The sequence below is a fragment of the Falco peregrinus genome, chromosome Z (assembly GCF_023634155.1).
Source record: "Falco peregrinus isolate bFalPer1 chromosome Z, bFalPer1.pri, whole genome shotgun sequence".
In the NCBI taxonomy this organism is placed as follows: domain Eukaryota; kingdom Metazoa; phylum Chordata; class Aves; order Falconiformes; family Falconidae; genus Falco; species Falco peregrinus.
In genome coordinates, this window is record NC_073739.1 from 69,204,251 (window position 1) to 69,223,625 (window position 19,375).

General features: G+C 37.4%; 1 protein-coding gene across 3 annotated transcripts; it reads left to right on the top strand.

Annotated features, from left to right (window-relative positions):
* Nucleotides 1-31: 31 nt before the first annotated feature.
* TMEM267 (transmembrane protein 267) lies at nt 32-18,313 on the top strand. Of its 3 annotated transcripts, none has more exons than XM_027793268.2 (4): nt 32-259; nt 2,844-2,991; nt 4,970-5,357; nt 12,831-18,313. In XM_027793268.2, the coding sequence occupies exons 3-4, from the start codon at nt 5,034-5,036 to the stop codon at nt 13,164-13,166; spliced, it is 660 nt and encodes a 219-aa protein (XP_027649069.1). In that variant the 5' UTR covers nt 32-259; nt 2,844-2,991; nt 4,970-5,033; the 3' UTR covers nt 13,167-18,313. The 3 variants fall into 3 exon arrangements, with proteins under 3 accessions (XP_027649069.1, XP_027649071.1, XP_027649072.1); XM_027793270.2 differs by lacking the exon at nt 32-259 and adding an exon at nt 281-793; XM_027793271.2 differs by lacking the exons at nt 32-259; nt 2,844-2,991 and adding an exon at nt 3,013-4,293.
* Nucleotides 18,314-19,375: the final 1,062 nt, after the last annotated feature.

Consider the following 19,375-nt stretch of genomic DNA (forward strand, 5'->3'; position numbering starts at 1 on the left):
TTTGCGCAGCGCTGCGCCGGCGGGGCGGGCCGTGGCGCCTCGTGGGGCGGAGGGGGCGGCAGCGGCCGCAGCGCAGGTGGGCGCGGCGGGGCGGGCCGGGCCGGGCACACGGGCTTCTCCGCACGGCTCCGGGCCGCCGGCCGCGGGGTTGCGGCGGCCGTTGGTGAGGGGCCCCGGTGCGTTTACAATGCAGTAAGTTTTGCTGAGGAGCTGAAGCGGGGGAGGAATTCCGTAGCAGCCTGGCAGGAGCCAGTGGCAGGTCCGTGTTCCGTTAACGCGGGTGCCCGTACGTTTTGTGAGGGCTTAACATAAGAAGCGGTGACGTGGTGCTTTACCTAAAGACAGGCATGTCACTTACTTCTAAGGCTCCCTGACAGTCTTGGCTACGTTTTTGCGGCTGAGATGACAGTACATTTCTGTTTCTTAGTGACTGAGGAGATGGCTGATGAGGGACTTGGGTGCTGGGCGCTGAGACAATGCACACCCTTTCCTCAAGACATGAAAATTGTTGATCTCTGTAATTTTACGTGTCTGACTGCCGCATGCCTGTCTTGCCTTCATCCCTCTCCTTAGCTACACATACGGATTGTATTTTAATCTTAAATTGGATTAGCCGTTTTATGTTCTGAATGTTGTAATTAATGAGGGTAACACATAAATACTCACGCGTTTTTCTTCCCTTTTTGATTTTTTTTTTTCTGTCTAGGATGACAATTTTTTCTTCGGATGGATAGTACTGTGGTCTGCTTCTCATTGCTAAATACTTCTAGGATATTTCTTTCAACTCTTTTAGGTACATCTCAGTTCCAAAGTACTTATTAAGGAGAAGGTCCACATTTTGGTGTCTTGATACCTCTTTTCAAACACTTTAATTTATGATGTCTGAAATTAAAAATGTAACTAAATCTTGATTTTATTGGGGTTTTGTTTGTTTTTCTTAATTTTCTCATGGTTTAATTCAGTTTTTTCCTCAGTATCTTGGTAGAATCCTACAGATTTCTAGCATGTTTTTGTCCTCTTTCCTCTTCAGCCTTCTTCCACACTCCAACCTCAGTTATACATTGCAATTTTCTGACCCCAAAATACTTGCATTATCAGTTCTTCACATTGCTTTAGGCTCAGATCGACTTTTCCTTGAGATAATACGTATCCTTGAGCTTTTCATATAAATTAACATCCAATATCAAGTAATGTTTTTTAGAGATTATGGAAGTATAAGGCACTACTGCAGTCTTTTGACTTCTTGCATAAAGTGCATAATTGTACTGATTTTATGTGTTAAATTCCTGTATGTATTCATGTACCAAATAATGACCTGCAAAATGGTGGCAAAAATTCTGGAGAGCAGTGTTCCTAAATGATAGGTTTAGCCATTGGATTTTTGTTTTGCTCTTAACAGCATGAATTGGAAGGGCTTTTAGTGACAGCTATTTCTCTAAATGCATATTTAGAGTGCTTTGATCTAAATATCTTCTTGTGTCGGTAATTTACAAGTTTATTAAAATAATTTTAACAAATGCACAAATTATTTACTTAAATGAAATCAAATATATCAGCAAAATTGTGTTTTGTGGGAATAGGTGGACATTGTGCCTAATATTTATCTCATAAAACAATGTAATGAAAAATCACAACTCTTAAGCACTGTTACTTTATCAGCTGTTGTGTGCATGTGTTTTATGTAAACTCAGCCTAAATCCTTCCTTCATTGTGTTAACTGACCAGCCATAGGCTTCTAAGCATTCTTGTGTAGTACATCTGTTTCTCGCTGTTCTAACAAGACTGTAAGCTCTGCCACTATGTTTTGAGATCTATATGATAGAAAAATCTGTGACACTTTATTGTGATATTTTGTAAACAGTCTGAAAATCATTATATTTCAGAGAAAAAATATAGTTTATAGTTTTACATAAAAATTTGTAATATCTGCAATTATTTTGGTTGAACAGAATTTTGATTTTTCTAGTCTGATTTCACTTTTGATCTGCAGAATATTTATACTTATGCCATTGTAGCTGGCAATGTGATTTCATTTTTACACAGGCAGCTGTCATTTTTGTCTTTAAAAGATGCCAGAGACAGACTGTGTAAAAAGAACAGTCATGCTATGGACATGGCTGTTGACTAAGGGTAAACTGAAGCCACAGTTTTGCTTCCTGTTCTTAATTCTGGTTTAGAGATACCCATTCACATATTGTCCTTGTTTTCCAGTTGGAATTGTTACTTTTATTTCATGACACACAAGTCTGTTTTGGGGGTTTCTTTTAAGTCTCTCATACTTTATGCACGTGTTAATGATATTCATAGCAAAGCAGTGTAAACCTGTCGCAGAACTGGCACGGACCTCGGTTGCTTTTGAATTTATAGGTCTTTACTTACATATTCCAAAGTCACTAATTGGCCTGGTGATACTTGTTTTTAAAAAGAGATCCCTGAACATGACTCAGGTATGTTTCATTAGGTGTAATTCTTCCAGACACACAGTTACAAGGAAAAATCTGTTAGAATCCATCTCTGTGTATTTTGAAATGCAGTTACTTAAAACAGAAGGCTGGAAGTGCCCTTTTCTGACTGCATGGCATTGGGGTTTATTGTCTTTTAATTATCGTCTTGTTCCATCTTTATTTGTGCCCTTCTCTCATTTTATGGTCTTTTTTTTTTTTTCCTCTTAAGCCCTAGCTGAAGTTGCTTTTAGCTCAATTATATTTCAGGAATTCATGAAAAAATTGTTGCTTCTTTCTGTATTTTTTTACTATCATTAAGTTTTCTTGTATGTTTTTTAGAGAGTTTGAAGAGCTTTGTGTATTATTGGTGCTTACTGATGCCTGGTTTGCTTTATTTAGGATGGAAGAAACGGTGTTTGGTCTTTCCTGCATTGGACCGGGCAAACGGGATTCAGAAAGCACAGAGATTCAATGCTGAGGCATAGAGCCCATTTGCTACTGGAATAAGGCATCTGCAATGGAAAAAATACATTCTCCTAGTAGCAGGGTAAGTTTGATTCTGAATACTGGTGTGCTTTTTAAAGGTATGTTAGGTATGTTGCTACATCAGTTCTTCACAGATTGTATTCTTACACAGATTTTATGGTACTTTTAAATAAAAACCAATCTGACGTGATGGTTATATAGAGTAAAAAACTGTGAGAAGATCCCTATTTGTTCCTTAAAATGGGATTTATTCAGCAACGCACTGTATATTATACAGTCACCCACTAGAAAATGGCAGTTCCAGTGTTTTAGACTATACTTTGTCTCTACGTGTTCATTCAGAAGAGGCACGGTCATGGTTAACAGACTCTAAACTTGACCCACTTTTTTTCATCTGTGTGCAAACTCCATGTATTATTCATGCTTCCTTCTTTTAACATTTTCCAAATAAATGATTCAGGGGTCTTTTCTCTATAAAGATCAGCGTCAATAATATGTCCTGTGGATAGTTCTACAATAAACAGGCATGTAAATAATCTGGAAGAAACATTTTGTATTTTCTCGATCTTGTAATCAATAATGTGTTTAAAATCATAGACTATTATTTATCAACATTGTAAGTCGTTAGAAGTACTCATTTTTAAAGGAAGTCTAATACATTCATGAAAAGCTCGTTTAGAATAAAAATTTACTTGGTAGAACTGTATGAAGAAGGTTTATCAAGATATAATATATTGTACAAAAATAGCAAACTGTTGGGAATAATCAGTTTTTAGATAGGATGCAGGCTTGGAAACTGTGGTCTATCTCCATGACTCCCCAGAAATACAGAAAAACATGTAACAGTTGGGATTGTTAGAACTGATACTGTCCTTCAAAGACCGCTTTCAGTGTGCTTAAGATAGAAAATATGTCATTTATATGAGGATTTTTATTTCAAAAGCCTTCTTTTTCATGTTATTACAGAAGTGAGTACTCTGTCTTTATAATCCAGGTATCCTATGATTGGTTTTTGGGAGTGGGGTTGGGTGTGCCTTTAAGATCTTGAATTGGTTCTGGAATTTCTTTTGAGGTGTCAAGCAGTTACTTAAAGACAATAATTATTCCCAATAAATCAACTTGTAGGAGAGGGTTTTATAACAATTACAGAACATGAATAGTTTTTTAAGTTTTTTAAGTGATTAGTAATGCTAATAACACCTTTATTTTAAAATTAGACAGTCAGCTTTTGAAAAGTAAAATTACTGAAATCAGGTTTCTTTTTTTCTGAAAAAAAGAGCTGTTACTAAGAGTGTGTGGCAGACCGTAGATAAGTCCTAAAAGTAACAGTAGTTTGCTGCAAGAGCAAGTGCTAAGGAAAAGGGTATGTAGTTTTGCTCTGTAAGGAGTTTTGGTTACTTCTTTGACTGGTTGTTGGCTTTGTGTTACAATAAATAGTGAAGGTACTTTAGCGGTTCTGGTTTTCTTAATGCTTATTCTACATGCCAGTCTCCAAGCTAAACAAGGGGGTGCTCAGAGGGGGGTACTAGGGTGATAATACATATGTTTACAAAGTATATAAATGAAAATAGTGGTTTGGATTATATATTTGAAACTCAGTTTTAATATTTGTTGCATAGAGAGATTTGAAATTTTTGAGCATCAGTCCTAAGAATCCTCCAAATGGAATCTTTTTCTGTTGTCACAGTGTAAAGGATTTAATTTAATGAATATCATGTATTTAAGACCAGGAGGAATCATGAAACATATTCAATGTCATAGACATGTTTCAGATTATTTTGTAAAATTTGAGATTTCAGAAAGTGGAGTTAGAGCTGTCCGTGTTACAGTGGTGCTTCTTCTAATTAAAAGAGGACAAGTGTTTTAATTCAGAGCTGTAGTGTTCAGGTCAACAAATTAACTGAAATAAAAAATTTCGTAGGAATATTAAGTGTAAACATTGAATTTGGGGGTTTTGTGCTGTCGTAGCTGTGATAAATGTTTTGTGCTAACGGACTTTTTTCTTGAATAGTTTTCTTTCTGTTCTCTGACATTTACAGAACAACTGACAATACAAAGGACAATGCACAGTGTATATCTTGATGACATTTTGTGTGCTGTGACATGGTTTTTGCCATGGCATCTGAGACTGAAAAGGCCCATGCTCTTCTCCAAACTTTCAGCACAGCTTCAGTTATATCTAGTCTAGGTTTGGGGCTATTCTGCTTTGTAGCAGACAGACTTCTGCAGTTTTCATTCATTCAGCAAAATGACTGGCTCCGAGCCTTCTCTGATAATGCAGTGCATGGTATACTAGGAATGTGGTCCTGGGCAATAGTGATTGGACTTCGGAAGAAAAGTGACTTCACTGAGGTCACTCTGGCTGGCTTCCTTGCCTCTGTCATTGATGTGGACCACTTCTTTCTGGCTGGCTCCCTATCGCTAAAGGTAAGTTAGTAGATCAGTGATTGTTTATTTTTGTTCTTAAGTTTTACTTTATTGTTATTCTACCAAATCCTAAACAAAAGATGTTCCGATGATACTTTAATTAGATACATTTTTAATAGATATATAGGAATTCTATTTGTATGCAGTTAAGATTTTAAAAGCCCTAAAAATATTTTGTCTACTGTTAAATTCTGCTTCTTACAAGGCTCTGAAAAGAGTTCTGAAAGCCCTTGTACATGATATCCTATGTGTATAGCATATTTACTTTGTTCTATAAGTTAAACAATTAAGTGCTGCCATGCGCACTTTGTGTATAAAGTGGATTACTCCATTTCTGTTTACAATAAAGGGTGGAAATACCTGGAAAGTAGATAATTGAGCTGCTGTTTGATTTCATTCAGTGTTACTGAGTAGTACATTTGGGTTTAGCTGGCCCTAAATATTTTTCCCACAAACAAGCTGTATGTGAGCAGTCACCTTTACAAAGGCAGTCTGAGTTTGCCCTCAAATATAATTCATTGTAAAAAACAAACAAAAAACCCCAAACCAAACACCACAACCACACCCCAAAAAAAGAACAACAAAAAAACCCCAAAGACCAAAAAACCAAAAAAGCAAGTGTCAAACTTGTTAATAGAACTAAAAGGGTGAATTGGCTCCTGTTAAGGAATGTATGTGATAATCATCTATTTGCAGAACTGCTTGTTAGGACAAAGTTTCTCAATAGGATTAGTACTACCAGGTTATGGAATTCTTACTCAGTGGTTCTCCAGTGGTTTAGATGTGTCATGTTTCTGCTTCCACATTCACATACATAAATATATATATCCCTATCTTCTTGCCTACTCTAAATACGCATACCCAGCGTTCACTGACCACAACAGTCTCTTCTGTATACCCTCTGATATATTGGCACCTTCTGTAAGCTCTAGCTGCCCCAGCCCTTGCCACAGTTCTCTAACACTCTCCAGGTCTCATACCTCAGGCAGACAACACCAGCTGGCTCCTGATCCCCATGGCTAGAGCCCTGCCACTCTACATCAGGCATTTGCTCTGTACAGCAGCGCAGTTCCTCACAGGCTGATTATACTGGTGTTGCTAGCATACATATACATATATGCTACTTACTGTCCCCCCTGCAAAAATGTACGCTCCCACCTACGGATGGACCTGCATAGGAGAAGGGGAAGATACCAACCTTAATCCATTCAACCAGAGCATAACTGAGTTGTTTGACCAGCTGTCCTTCTTTCTTCTCCTTCAGTTTGCTCATAATGCTGTTACAGTCTTCATGTGGATCACAAAGGAAGTAGCTCCTAGGAAGAAGAGGAAGGAAAGACGTGGAGGGAAAATTACTGTTCTTTGTAATCCTTTAATTAAAGTAAAACAATGCAAAATAGTTTACCATTTTTTAAAAAAATATGTAGGAGACAGGTAAATGCAAGAAGCATTATTGCTTATAATGGAGATGTAAAAATCAAACTTCTGGTGGTAAATCAGGTTTTGTTTACATACAATATCCCTATTTGTTGTAGGGAAAAGACATTTTCCTGTTTGTACATTTGTTTAGTTTCCCCCTTATATTTGACAATCTTTGACAAAGAGGCCATTTTCACAGAGTCAGAGTGGTTGTAGTTGCAAGGATCCTCTGGAGGTCGCCTTCTTAATTCCCCTTTCTGAAGGAGGCTTACCTGAAGCCAGTTGCTCAGGACAGTGTCCAGACAAGTTTTGAGTATCTCTATGGATGTAGACTACACAACCTCTCTGGGCAACCTCCTGTCGTGTGCAGTCAGCCTCACAGTGGAAACGTGTTTCCTCACATCAGGAGGAACCTCCTGTGTTTCAATCTGTGCCTGTTGCCTCTTGCCCTGTCAGAGGACACCACTGGGAAGAGCCTGGCTGTCTTCTCTTTACACCCTCCCTTCAAATACTGGTACACCTTGATGCCATCTCCCCTGAGCCTTCCCTTCTCCAGGCCAAACAGTCCCAGCTCTCATCCTTTCCTCATATGCAAGATGCTCCAGTCCCTTCACGATCTTAGTGTCCCTTCTCTGATCTCAATCTCCAGTAGCCACATCTTTCACTCATAGTGGGGAGCCCAGAACTGGACTCAGCATTCCAGAAGTGGCCTTACTGGTGCTGAGGAGAAAGGGAAGGATCACCTCCTTCAACCTGCTGGCAACACTCCTAGTGCAGCCCAGGATACCACTGGCCGCCTTTGCCACAAGGTCACATTGCTGACTCATTCAGCTTGTTATTAAAGAAGTTTAATTCCCCCAAAACTTTTTCCAGCCAGCCAGCATCTAGCTTGTACTGGTGCCTGATGTCGTCCCTCTCTAGGCAGTCTCTAGTTCTTCCCTTTTCTGTACTTTTTGCATATGGGAATACTATGAAATTATAAAACCATATAAAGAAAAGGAAAGTTACTTTGGTTGATTAATGTGTCCTGTAATATTATCATTTTGGTATAGCATTTAAATTATAATTTTTCTCATGCATATTTTATTTAAAAATCAGAAAATGCAAGTAATGAATGGCTGATTATTAGAAAGTGTTGTTAAAATTTTATTGCTGCTTTTTCTTGCATTTGAGATTACCAGTATTTTTTCTTAATTATGACCACTAGATGACACACTTCACCAATGTCTGTTTAGAAAGTTGTGTTGTATCAGAGTTGAGTGGTGACCTGTCGCTTCACTACCATCAGTGAGGCAAGGTTAAATACGTTTACACTTTACATGATGGAGAATGCTTGTGTAGCCGATCTCTAGTATCCCAAACAAAGTAAATTATTGCAATTTCATCACTAATTTGTTCTTGAGTTGTTTCAGTTCCCAAGCAGCTAGCAGTTGTTTTCTAATGTCCAGCCTAAAGTATTGTTGATAGTTAGATTTGTTTTCTTTCTAAGACCTCTCTGAAAAAGACAGCTGATTGCTGTGATCTCCCAGACAATGCTTTTCAAATCAAAAACCACAATAGAATATATAGTGGTAGAAGGTATCACAGGTAAAAGAATAGCCTTTTAGTAGCCAAACATACTTAGCTGAGGTAAGAAGGCAAGGTACCCAAAGGCTTTTTCATAGTCATTTCTCTACAGACTCCTCCCCCTTCCATACATTAACGGGGCTGATAAAGGATGTTTACTTGTAAATCATATCCTGTGTAGGTCTTTTGACCCTTACAGCACTGACAGTATTACTCTTATAACCAGGAAAACCATTATGCTTTACAAAAAGTGTCTTCTTGACTAAGTAAATCACAGAAAAATCTGGGGTGTCTGGATTTATGTTTTCTACACCTCTTAGGTTTTTTCTCATCTCCTCCGGATTGCCCTTTGCCTACATTACCTGTAAAGGGTCCTGTTCCCAACTTGTGTGTAGTATTTTAGGTGAGACTTCATTTGAGCCAAATAGCATAGATTAATTCCTTTGAATGTCACATGCATACAACACTTCCATCTTTTTAAAAAGAAAAAAAAAAATCTGTTGAAGTTTTTATGTCTTCTTACAATGCCATCAGAGTCTTTTTAGTTTATGATATAATGAAATCCACACAAATGTTTCTGCTGTGTTAGTGCCTGGCTAGCTAGACCTGGTTTTAATATGTGATTTTTCTTTGCTCAGTTTAATATGATGCACCTTACCTTTTCATGTGGTAATTTCAGGCTGTTGCCTATGTAATTTAGTATGTTGTGGGATACTTTTTTACTATGTATTTGTTAGTTCCAGTCTCATTCTTCCCTCTTTAGATTGCAGGATTGAGAGTAATTGATTTGAGAGATGATAATCTTCGCTGCTTATGCAACACGTTACTAAGGAACTAATAAAATAAGAAATCTAATTAACTAACCACACCACTATTACTAATTTGTAGCAATAGTATTTTTCACATTACTGTACACAATTATCTATAAAGCTTTTCCTCATCACTCTTAAATCTAATGACGGGTTACTTTTCTGAAGTAACCCTTCTATGCAGTGCAAGGCAGTATTGCCTTTGACATGCAACTGCTACCTTCACGTTGCTCCAGTCATCTACTCCTGTTCCTGCTGACACAGCTCACTGCTTGGATTATTTGGTTGTTGGGCTTTTTTTCATGGTGTCATCATTTTTCTGGAGTATTCAGTGTAAATAGTCACCTATGGTATTTATGTTTACTCTGATAAATACTTGTGTACCAAGTAGTGTGTGACCTGCCCTTTTGGCCACATCATTTTTGCAACAAGTGTAAAGTCTACAAAGACTTCGCTACTTAGAATTTGTAATTCTTTGTATTCTTTGTGGGGTTTACTGTGTGTTATGTGCACAAAAGTGTTGAAGAATCTGTCTCATTGACTAGCTCTAAAAGCAAAAGTTACTGCAGCCTGCCGTCATACTCACCACTGCTGATGAACAAGAACAGCATGATGGGCTGTTCCCAGTGTCCCGCAGGCTTGTAGCCCAAACACTCGTGTTGCAGAACAGACATGCAGAAATGGCTAGCTTGCTACTTAAGACTCACCAGCTTCTAAAAGTGTAGAGAAAGCAGCTGGGGCCAAACAAGATTGTACCAGCAAACATATGAAACAGAGCTGGTTAATGTGCTGCTGCTAACTAATCTGGGCTACATGAGAGCATTTCTGGAATTGGAGAATAAACTTTGCACACACACACAATTAATTTAACATTGAATTCACACATCATCCTCAAAACTCAGGATGTTACGCTTGTGAAGTGAGGGAGCCCATGTTGTTACATAAATTCCATGGTGTCATTTTAGGTATTAAAGAGTTTGCTTGGATTGTGCTGCATGATTGTTGTCTCCTGGCTCCAGCTGCTCATTGGAGTTTGTGAGAGGGGCTGGAGGAGTAGGAACTTCAAGATCTTGCACCTAAAACATGTAAAAAAACCCTACATGTAAAAATAAAAACATGTTCTAAAACTGAACATGTAGGCATATGCAAAGGTAATTTGTATTATGAATATATCCTGCTTGCAGCTGCAGCCTGATGTCTCTTACAGCAGGCTTTCCCCTAAATTCACCCAAACCACGTTCATCTTTTTCCAGGAGGTTTGAGGCAGAAAAGGCTTTTTAAGATCCAGTGACTTATAAAGGCAAACAAATTTGCCTGTTAGGAAAAAGTCTTAACAGCTTATATTACCAAGTAGAGCTATGTGTTTGACTCTTGGACTTGGCAATTCAAGGATGTAAATGTGCCTCTAGTTGCAGAATGTAAAAGAGAAAGCAGGCTATTCCCTCAGAACTTGGGCAGTAGCATTTCTGAAGCCTAATGACTGTACTGCAATTACAAAATAGGGTTTTCTTGTGCTAAAATTGAATGCTCAAGTTTGCTGTGTGAACAACCCTGCCTTCTAATATTTGTATAAAAAAAAATTAAGCATCACCTTCCCAAAACTGGATAAAGATTGGCACTAATGCTGATAACATTGCATACATAATTTAACATTAACATTCTCCTTACTGCATTGCTCTTGGCACCTGACCTGTGTAGGGAAGAAGGGAAAGACTTATTTAGACTTTGCCACCGATTTTTTCAAAATGCAGAAATACTGACCAGATATCAATAGGTTATCTGCCAAAATGTATCACTAGCCAGGGTGATTTTTCAAAATTAGGCTAATACGGACTTTTGAGGCTCTTGCTGACAGTAACAAAAATCTGACTGTAGGGCAGTTGAAAAACCATTTCACCATCACAAGATTTTGTACTTTAATCCATGAACAATCTGTTTGGATGAAAAGAAATTAAGTTGTAGAAGATGCACCCTTTGCACTGGTTTTAAGGAGTTGGGTCCGTACCATTACAGTTAAAAGTTGTTGAGACAGTTCGTGAGCTTTTTAATCCCATCACCTGGTCAAGAGAGTCATGGACAAGCATGTGGTGGGAAGCTAATAAATTGAGCAAAGCTTTCTGCCAGCTTTTTAATGTTGGCTTTGGTTTAAAGTACAGGCTCTTTATTTCAAGATAGTCTGTAAGTTTCTATCTCTCTATTTCTTGGCTAAAGCTACATCAAAATTTCCTTACAGAGAAGACAGGGTTCCAAGCAGTTGTCTAAATTATCCATGAGAACTTGATGAAGTTACACCAGAGTCCCACTGTCAGGTACCATAGCTGCAATAGTTAACACAACTGAACTATTAATGGGTTACTGCAGAGGTCCTCAAACTACAGCCCACTGGCTGGATACAGCTCCCCAGCGTCCTCAATCCGGCCCCCGGTATTTACAGACACCTCCCTCCCCCCCCCCCCCCCCCCCCCCCCCTGCCTCGCTGGGGGTTGGGGGGGGAAACCAAGCAGCCGCAGATGGCTGCCTGCCACTTCAGCCGCGCCGGCCCCCTGGTTAAACAGTTTGAGCACCCCTGGGTTACTGGCTGGTGTCTTGTAGCTATGCTTCGTTTGCTTTCTGCAAGAGATGCAGTGAGGGATGTGTTCAACATAATGATCAGATGCACCGTCATGCACAAAGAGATGCCTCTGGGGCCTGTTAGTCTTTCCAAATGTTCACCAGTATCTGAATTGAGCCAATTAATATTGCATCAGCACCTGTATAGATCTTTTAGTAATGGGCTAGTATTTCTCCTGTGCTTACAGAAACAAGAATCTACTTAGTTTGTTACTTAGAAATCCAAAATATTATTACTTAATTTTTTTTACTGTCTTTGAACTTGTGGAGATAGTTCTTGCTCTTGCTGGTATGTACATCTGGAATATTTTGTCAAATACGTATATTAAATTGATAAATACCACTTTTAAAAATGGCTAAATTTTATCTCACTAGCTGGACATTCACCTTAATTAAAACCAAATACCAGGCTTTAAACTAAGGTAACGTTAAACAAGTTGTTGATATAAAAACCCCAGTCATAAATGGTACAAATGCTGGCTTCTGAACTTGCCTTTTGCCTTTTCATAAAGAATACTCTGTCAAGGCAATTAAAATACATGTAAATTAGATCATATTTTTGTTGTATTGGAAATTACTCTTCTGTTTTAGATACTGTCCAGCTGAAACAACTTCACGGGTTCTAACTGTGGTATAATACAGGATGTATTTTTGAAAATGAATGCCATTAAAGTATATGAAATACTTCAAGTAAAGCATATTAAATATTTCAAGTGTATTGTGTAGTTGTTCTCCTTCCAGTTATCTTCAAATTAAATACAAATAATCAGTGCAGCAGACTGTGCAAGTTCCTGTATACTACACGACAGTATGACAAATAGCTTGCCTCATCCGTCTCCCTCGCTGTATTGCCATTGGTGATGCTTAGTAGGGTGCATGATTCATATCATACAAGAGAGAGCAGCACACAGCTCTGGCGTATCTAAATATAGTCATACTGTTGATTTTGATCAACTACAGTGGAAAGGAACAGTGTGTTTTTCTTTGCACGTCCACTTAGCCACTTGATAGTACTTCAAACCTTTCTTATGATTGTAGCCATTGCCAATTATATTTTTCTTTTCCGCAGGCTGCTCTGACTCTTCCACAGAGACCACTTCTTCATTGTTCTACTGTGATTCCTATTGTGGCTCTGACATTAAAGTTTATTATGCACCTTTTCAGGCTTAAGGATTCATGGTGCTTTCTTCCCTGGATGTTGTTCATATCCTGGACCTCTCACCACATCCGTGATGGGATTCGTCATGGCCTCTGGATCTGCCCATTTGGAAAAACTCCTCCTTTACCATATTGGCTGTATGTGGCAATTACAGCATCTTTACCTCATCTATGTTCATTTGTTATGTATTTAACAGGCACTAGAGAATTAATGTCTATAAAACATGGAATCCACATTGATGTGTAATAATGATAACTCTTAAAGTTGTTTGTATTAACACTTGAATTAATGGAAGTTAATGATAACTCTTAAAGGTTGTTTGTATTAGCACTTGAAATAAGCTGTTTATCACTGAAATGGTTTCTTTATGTTTCCTACAACTTCTGAGTTAGGCATTTTAAGGCTGTGGAGCCAGTTACAGCTCCTGTGTGAATTCCTTGTGGTCATAGAAACCTATTTAATGAATGGTAATGATTTAATGTCTATACCTTCCCCTTGTAAATATGTAGTCTTCCATTATAATTCATGCCTAGCTTGCTGATTCATAAAGTACTTGGTGTGCCTCTAGTAATGACATCACATTTTACTGTCATGGTGCTGTTCATCTGATCATTCACTTTGGATTTGTATTCTGCCTTTAGATAATACATTTAATCTAGATAGCATTTGTATGGCACTTTACAAATGTAAAATACTATATAAATGCTAAGTATTAGTGAGAATTTAGTAGTGTATGGCACTTAAAAAACATGTTAGTCTTTTGGATTTTATTTGTTTTCCTGTTGGACTCCTGTATTCAACTGTTTTACAAGAAATTCTGTTTGTATTTCACAATGCACAACTGTGTATCAGCACATCTTTGAACACTGCTATCATATAGTGTTTCTACTAAATACTGTTCCTCTGTAGTTGCTTTGTACTGATAATTGCTAGCTATTATGTGTGATTGGAAAGAAGATAGTTGGTTACAGTATTATGTGCATTGGCCAAACTGTTTAGTTTTTAAAATGTACTAATTATGAATATTACTTGATTTTAAACTAAGAAATTCTAGTGAATATTTAAGGATTGTGTAAAGGCAAACTTATTTATTACAGTAAAACATAAGCTTTAGGGAAGATTCAGGAAGGTATAAGGAAATGAAAATTGCTCAGAATGTGAGTTTGCTTAAAGACCTTCCTACTGTACTCATAAAGAGTATTTTCCATTAAGTGCAAGATCATCCTTATTATTATAAAATAAAATGCATTATTATTATATGGATACAGACATTTCCTTATAAATAAGTTCCTTAAGGAAAAATGTTATGATGTTGCAGGTTCATAACATAGTAATTTGCACTGTGACATTTGTTTAAAGTGGGTTTTCATTTACAGAAATTCCTCAGAAAAAGTACCAAAGTAAAAATTAAGCTCTGGGCTAGTGTACAGTGTACATGCTGAGGAATGTCTATTAATAATTGTTTTGGTAATTTTTTATTCCTTGAATTCCATTGGCCAGTAAGGAGATGGGGCCTTAATTATTCCAGTTTGTGACAAATAGCTGTCAAAAGGGATTATTTTTACGGAAGAGCATGTATAGGGTAGCATGTGCTGAACTTAGGTTATCAAAGAGTGCAAAGATGATGTGATGCATTCATACTACATCTACATTAGTAAAGGTATATTAGTACAAAGTACAAAAAAATTACAGAAGAATACAGGGATCTTCTATGGCTGCAGAGTGCTAAAGACTCTGCAGTTACAGAGCTAGTTACAGAAAGTGTTTCACCCTTTTGAAATGTGCCTTCCCACAAAAAGAACAGTCTCTGCCCTGTTTGTTCTTCATGTTAGAAGTGTATGCTTATGGAAACTTGTCTGACAGTACAGCGGGCCTGTTTAGCCTTTATTCTAATACGAATAAAAGTTTTTTTCTTGGAAAGAAGATCGGAGAAGCAGAACATTCCTTAAAGGATTATCCTCATACCGTGGATTTCTGTCTTCTATAGTATGTAAAAGTTTCCCAGAAACAACATCAGAAATGTCTTGCTTCAGAGCCCTCAGAGCAAGAACTGTCTTTTATCCAAAGGCATGATGGTTTAGTAGACGAGGAATGTTGCTTGTTCATTTACTTCTGACCTATGTTTTACACTATAGGTTATGAAATGCCAATAATGAATATATTTTGTGCAAGAAGTGAACACTTAAATGTGTGTAGAAAGTTTTCTGTATTCTTGTTTCATGGTATAATATTTGTATAATTTTGTTTTACTCAGATTTCTTGCAAAGGGGAATGTATATAGGAACAAAGTGAAGAATTACATGTTCTCATTTTTAGATTGTAGCTGTAGCTTTTTTGATAACTGTATGTCCACCAGCAGTCCTTTAGGATTGGTACTGTACTCTCTTGCCTATGTTTAAGGATCAGTTAATGAATGCATCTTTAGTAGTTTAAAAAACACGGCTTTTCATTCTCTGTATTTCTAGCTAATTGTCTGTGTGGGGATTACAATAATTTTCAGCTGTATTTCAAAATTATTTTTCTGATCATGTTCTTACACCAGTTCTACCACAGCCATACGTGAGCACCACTTAGAAATGTAAGGAAAGCAGTAAGCACTTGTCTCTCCCTCCAACAGAGGTGGCAGTCTCACACCTCATCCTGATGTTTACGCAACTTTAGCTCGGTCCATTGACAGCTTTTCAAGGTAAACTGACAAGCTGCATGTAATGCTGTAATTTGTGGGTAGACAGATTAGAGAACAAAAGAGAAGTTAAATATTTGTTTCAGTTTGTGTTACCTAGGAGGTGCCACCTGCAAATTATGAATTGCCTAACAGTTCCTTACCAGCACCTTTCATGTGCATTTCAAAACTATGCATCGATACTGGTCACGTGTTGCAAAACCATGGCAAAATTAAACCAAGATACTGAAAACGTAACAAATTTGTGCTTTACTGCATGCATTACAATAAAGAGTAAATGTGAATTACAGAAAACATGTGAACTACACAAAAAAATTAGCAAACTCAAGCTAATAATGTTATGCATAATGTTGCACATCACTAAAATATCAGTTATTTCAGTGGCTCATTTACTATGCTAATCTAATTTTTTTCCATGTATCTTCTAGTTTACTTACAAAGCTGAACAAAGCGGAGGGGGGGCTTCTGACTTTTTTGTTAGAACTTGCTGCTTTTTTTCCTGCTTAGATGGATTGATGTCATAAAACGTAGGTACTAATAATTGCCAAGCTAAAATAAAAATGTTGGGATTTTTCTTCTCCCCAGTCCTCTAGAAATAAAATAGTTCCTAATTCCCTAGTGGCCTTAACAGAGAGAGTGAATACATTTCCCATCAGTTTATATTCTAGTTTAAAATGTAATCTGTATTTTCGCATGACAGTGAAGTATACATGTATATGTATATGACAGATACATATACAGTGAAGTATATTGTATCATGTGCCTTTCATTGATTATTGGTAAGTGAATTACTCAGAATTGATGCTGTGCTCCAGGGAAAACACTGCTGAGTTTGAATTAAACTGAAACATGCAGGTCATTGGTATTAGCTTATTATCAGAAGAGCATTTCCTTTGCTAATGGAAATAAAATTCCAGAAAGAGAGAGAGGGAAGGTGTCAAAATTCAGTCCAAAAGAAATATTTGTACATAGTTACTTTTGAACACGTGTTTATATTCCATCAGCTACTGTCAGTATGAAAGTAAATGATAAAATGCATCAAAAGAATACGTCTGTTTAAGTAATGGAGCCGATCTAAATTCTGTAAATTACACAGATTTATTCAGAGCAGAAGAAATTTTTTAAGTGTTCCACACATGGACTTTAATCAACTGATAATTTTGAGTCCAGAAGTTAGGTTTTGTTCCCTTGCTACGGGCAGACCTTGCATTGAAACCAGGGACTGTCAAGTTAAAGTACCCTTTGCCTTCATTACAAAAAAACAGTAGTAACACATTTTCTTGAAATAACAAATTGTTGCCTTCAGTTCTTTCTTAAAATTCCTCAAGTTTTACATCATCTACATTGAATTATAAATTTGCATGCTCTGTTGTAGGGCTGTTTTCTGTTACTTGTAACATAAACCCACTATTAAGTAGTACTTGCATTTATAGATACATATATCGCACACTGGTGTTTCCTTCTGTGTTCATATAATCATTTTCCATTTGCTTAACCTAACGTGTACTGAATTTCCTAGGGGTAAGGAGAAGTGTTTAGATGTCTCAATGACTAGGAAACCTGGGAAAGCAACTACTTGGCAAATACGTTTTCATGTGTTGTTAAGGAAATCTTCAGAATATTGAAAATAGAAAAAAATTGATACCATATTCCTTTTGATGGAAACATTAACTAGATTTCTAGGCAGTTTGTAAAAACAGATATTTTAGTCAAAATTAATTGACTGAAAACATTTGTATTAGTAAATATGGGTGGAAAATCTGTATGAAAATGGATTTGTATACTGAAACTTTTGCAGGGGTAATTGACTAAGTCAGACTGTGTGCTGTTGCCATATCCACCACAGAAACATTCCTTTGTCCAAGGAACATTACTAATGTTCATGGAGCCTTGCTCGTGTTGCCAAGGGAATTTAATCTTACTTAGTCATAGTTGGTTTTCCCGTTACATATTGCGTGACATTGAGTAAGGGGTCCTGGTGTGGGGCAGTTTCCTTGATCTGCTGTCCAGTCCTTCGCAACAATTTTTAAAGATAGGCCAAAGAAACTGGTAACTGAGTTGTGGTACAGTAACTGTGGTAAAGAAATGAAACGAGGGTGGCAGGCATAACAATGCCATAAGGAACTTGAACTTACAGGCTTACAATGCTGCTATTTTCACTTTTACATTTTCATTTAAATTGCTGATAAGTCAAACAAAACCAACTTTTTTTTATGTATTGCTGCCAACAGTTTAGAAGCATATTTTGTGATAACTGCTCTAAAATTATGAAGTGTTTCTGGGGCAAATGAATACTGTAAGATTTGAGTAATAAGGCTTTATCAATATATTTTCAACAAAATCATCTATGTCTTTTTGCTGATTTAACTATATATAATGTATAGACACAAGCACTCAGTTATTTCCTGGTCTTACTGTGGAAGCATGCTTGGGGAATACTCTAGCTAGCAAAACCTTTTAGCAAGTAACTTTTGTTTCAGTAGTCCCTGGAGAGAGAGAGATCTTCCTTTATTCTAGGCATGTTTTGTTAATATGAAGGTTTGCATGATTTGCCAGCATCTTTTGGGTGAATGTTTTGTACACCTTGTGCATCAAACATAAATAAGCAAAACAAATGCACTTAGAGCTTCATACCATAAAAATGTATGCACATGAATTATTTATTTTTTTTTCCCAAAGTAAAAGCAATTTAACATGCTCTTGCATCTTGCATCTTGCATCATGCATCTTGCATTTACGTGTCTATATAAATGTTGGCCAAGTGGTATTTCTAGTGATTTTGTATGGCTACAGAGACATCAGCAGTGTTTCATGCACTCTCCTGGTGCCTGACTTAGATCAAGTTGGGTGAAAAGTGTGCTTCTGCTTCAGTGTACCTGACCCAGATACCTCAGCTGGGTTTAGCGGACTAAATAGAAGACGTGTATCTCATAGCAAATCATCAGAGTCCCTTTGTATTCAGTGTGTAGCTAGTCAGTCTGTTCAGCAGTGCTTCAAATGTGATTGCTCCTTCCCTAAAAGAGATGCCTACTTCTGGTGCACTGAATTGCATTTCAGTCGCTGCCGATTGCGCTAACTAGATGGTAGCTGACTAAAATTGGGATTATATGTTGGGTTGTTTTCCTGTTATTGACCGTGATTTCCTGTTGCTGGAGAAGGAAACCGTCTCTTCAAGGACTTTTATCCAGGAGATGCTTTGACATGCAGAGAAACATGAAAAAGTGGAACAACTGAAGGCAGTTCTCATGAGGCACTTCACATCACTTCTAGACTTAACATTTCAGAGGAAGGGATGACCAGCTTTTTAAAATGAACTGTAACTTTTTAAATGCAGAACAAACTTTTATTGTAAAATTAGACGATTTTCTTTCTCAAAATCAAAATCTCCAAAGTCGGGAGTTTTTTCTTTAAAAGATTTAACAATTGCAATCAGTGTCATGGCTGAAGTTTTCAGTGCTAAGTCTTTGCTTCAGTTTATGTTTCTCTGAAAAGTGATTTGCTGTAGCTCCAATGTATGGGGACTTGGACTGGGAACCATGAATCTGTTAAAAGATTGCACCTCTTTTTCCCTTGAAAGTTGACTTGGAAGAGGCTCTACCTGTGTATCCTACAGCAGAGCTTGTACTAGGTACTGTCAGTCTGAATGGCAATATATAAAAGCTGATCACCTGTTACTGTAATGATGAATATTCATTGCAGTTAGAAACTTCTGATGTTAGTTTCCAGTGCTACCAAGGAGAAGTGGGTTGTTGCCATCTTCTCGTTCAGTATG

Coding starts and splice junctions, on each gene's coding strand:
- TMEM267 (XM_027793268.2), top strand. CDS start 5,034: ATGGTTTTTGCCATGGCATCTGAGACTGAAAAGGCCCATGCTCTTCTC. Junction 5,358..12,830: donor CTGGCTCCCTATCGCTAAAG/GTAAGTTAGTAG, acceptor TCTTTTCCGCAG/GCTGCTCTGACTCTTCCACA.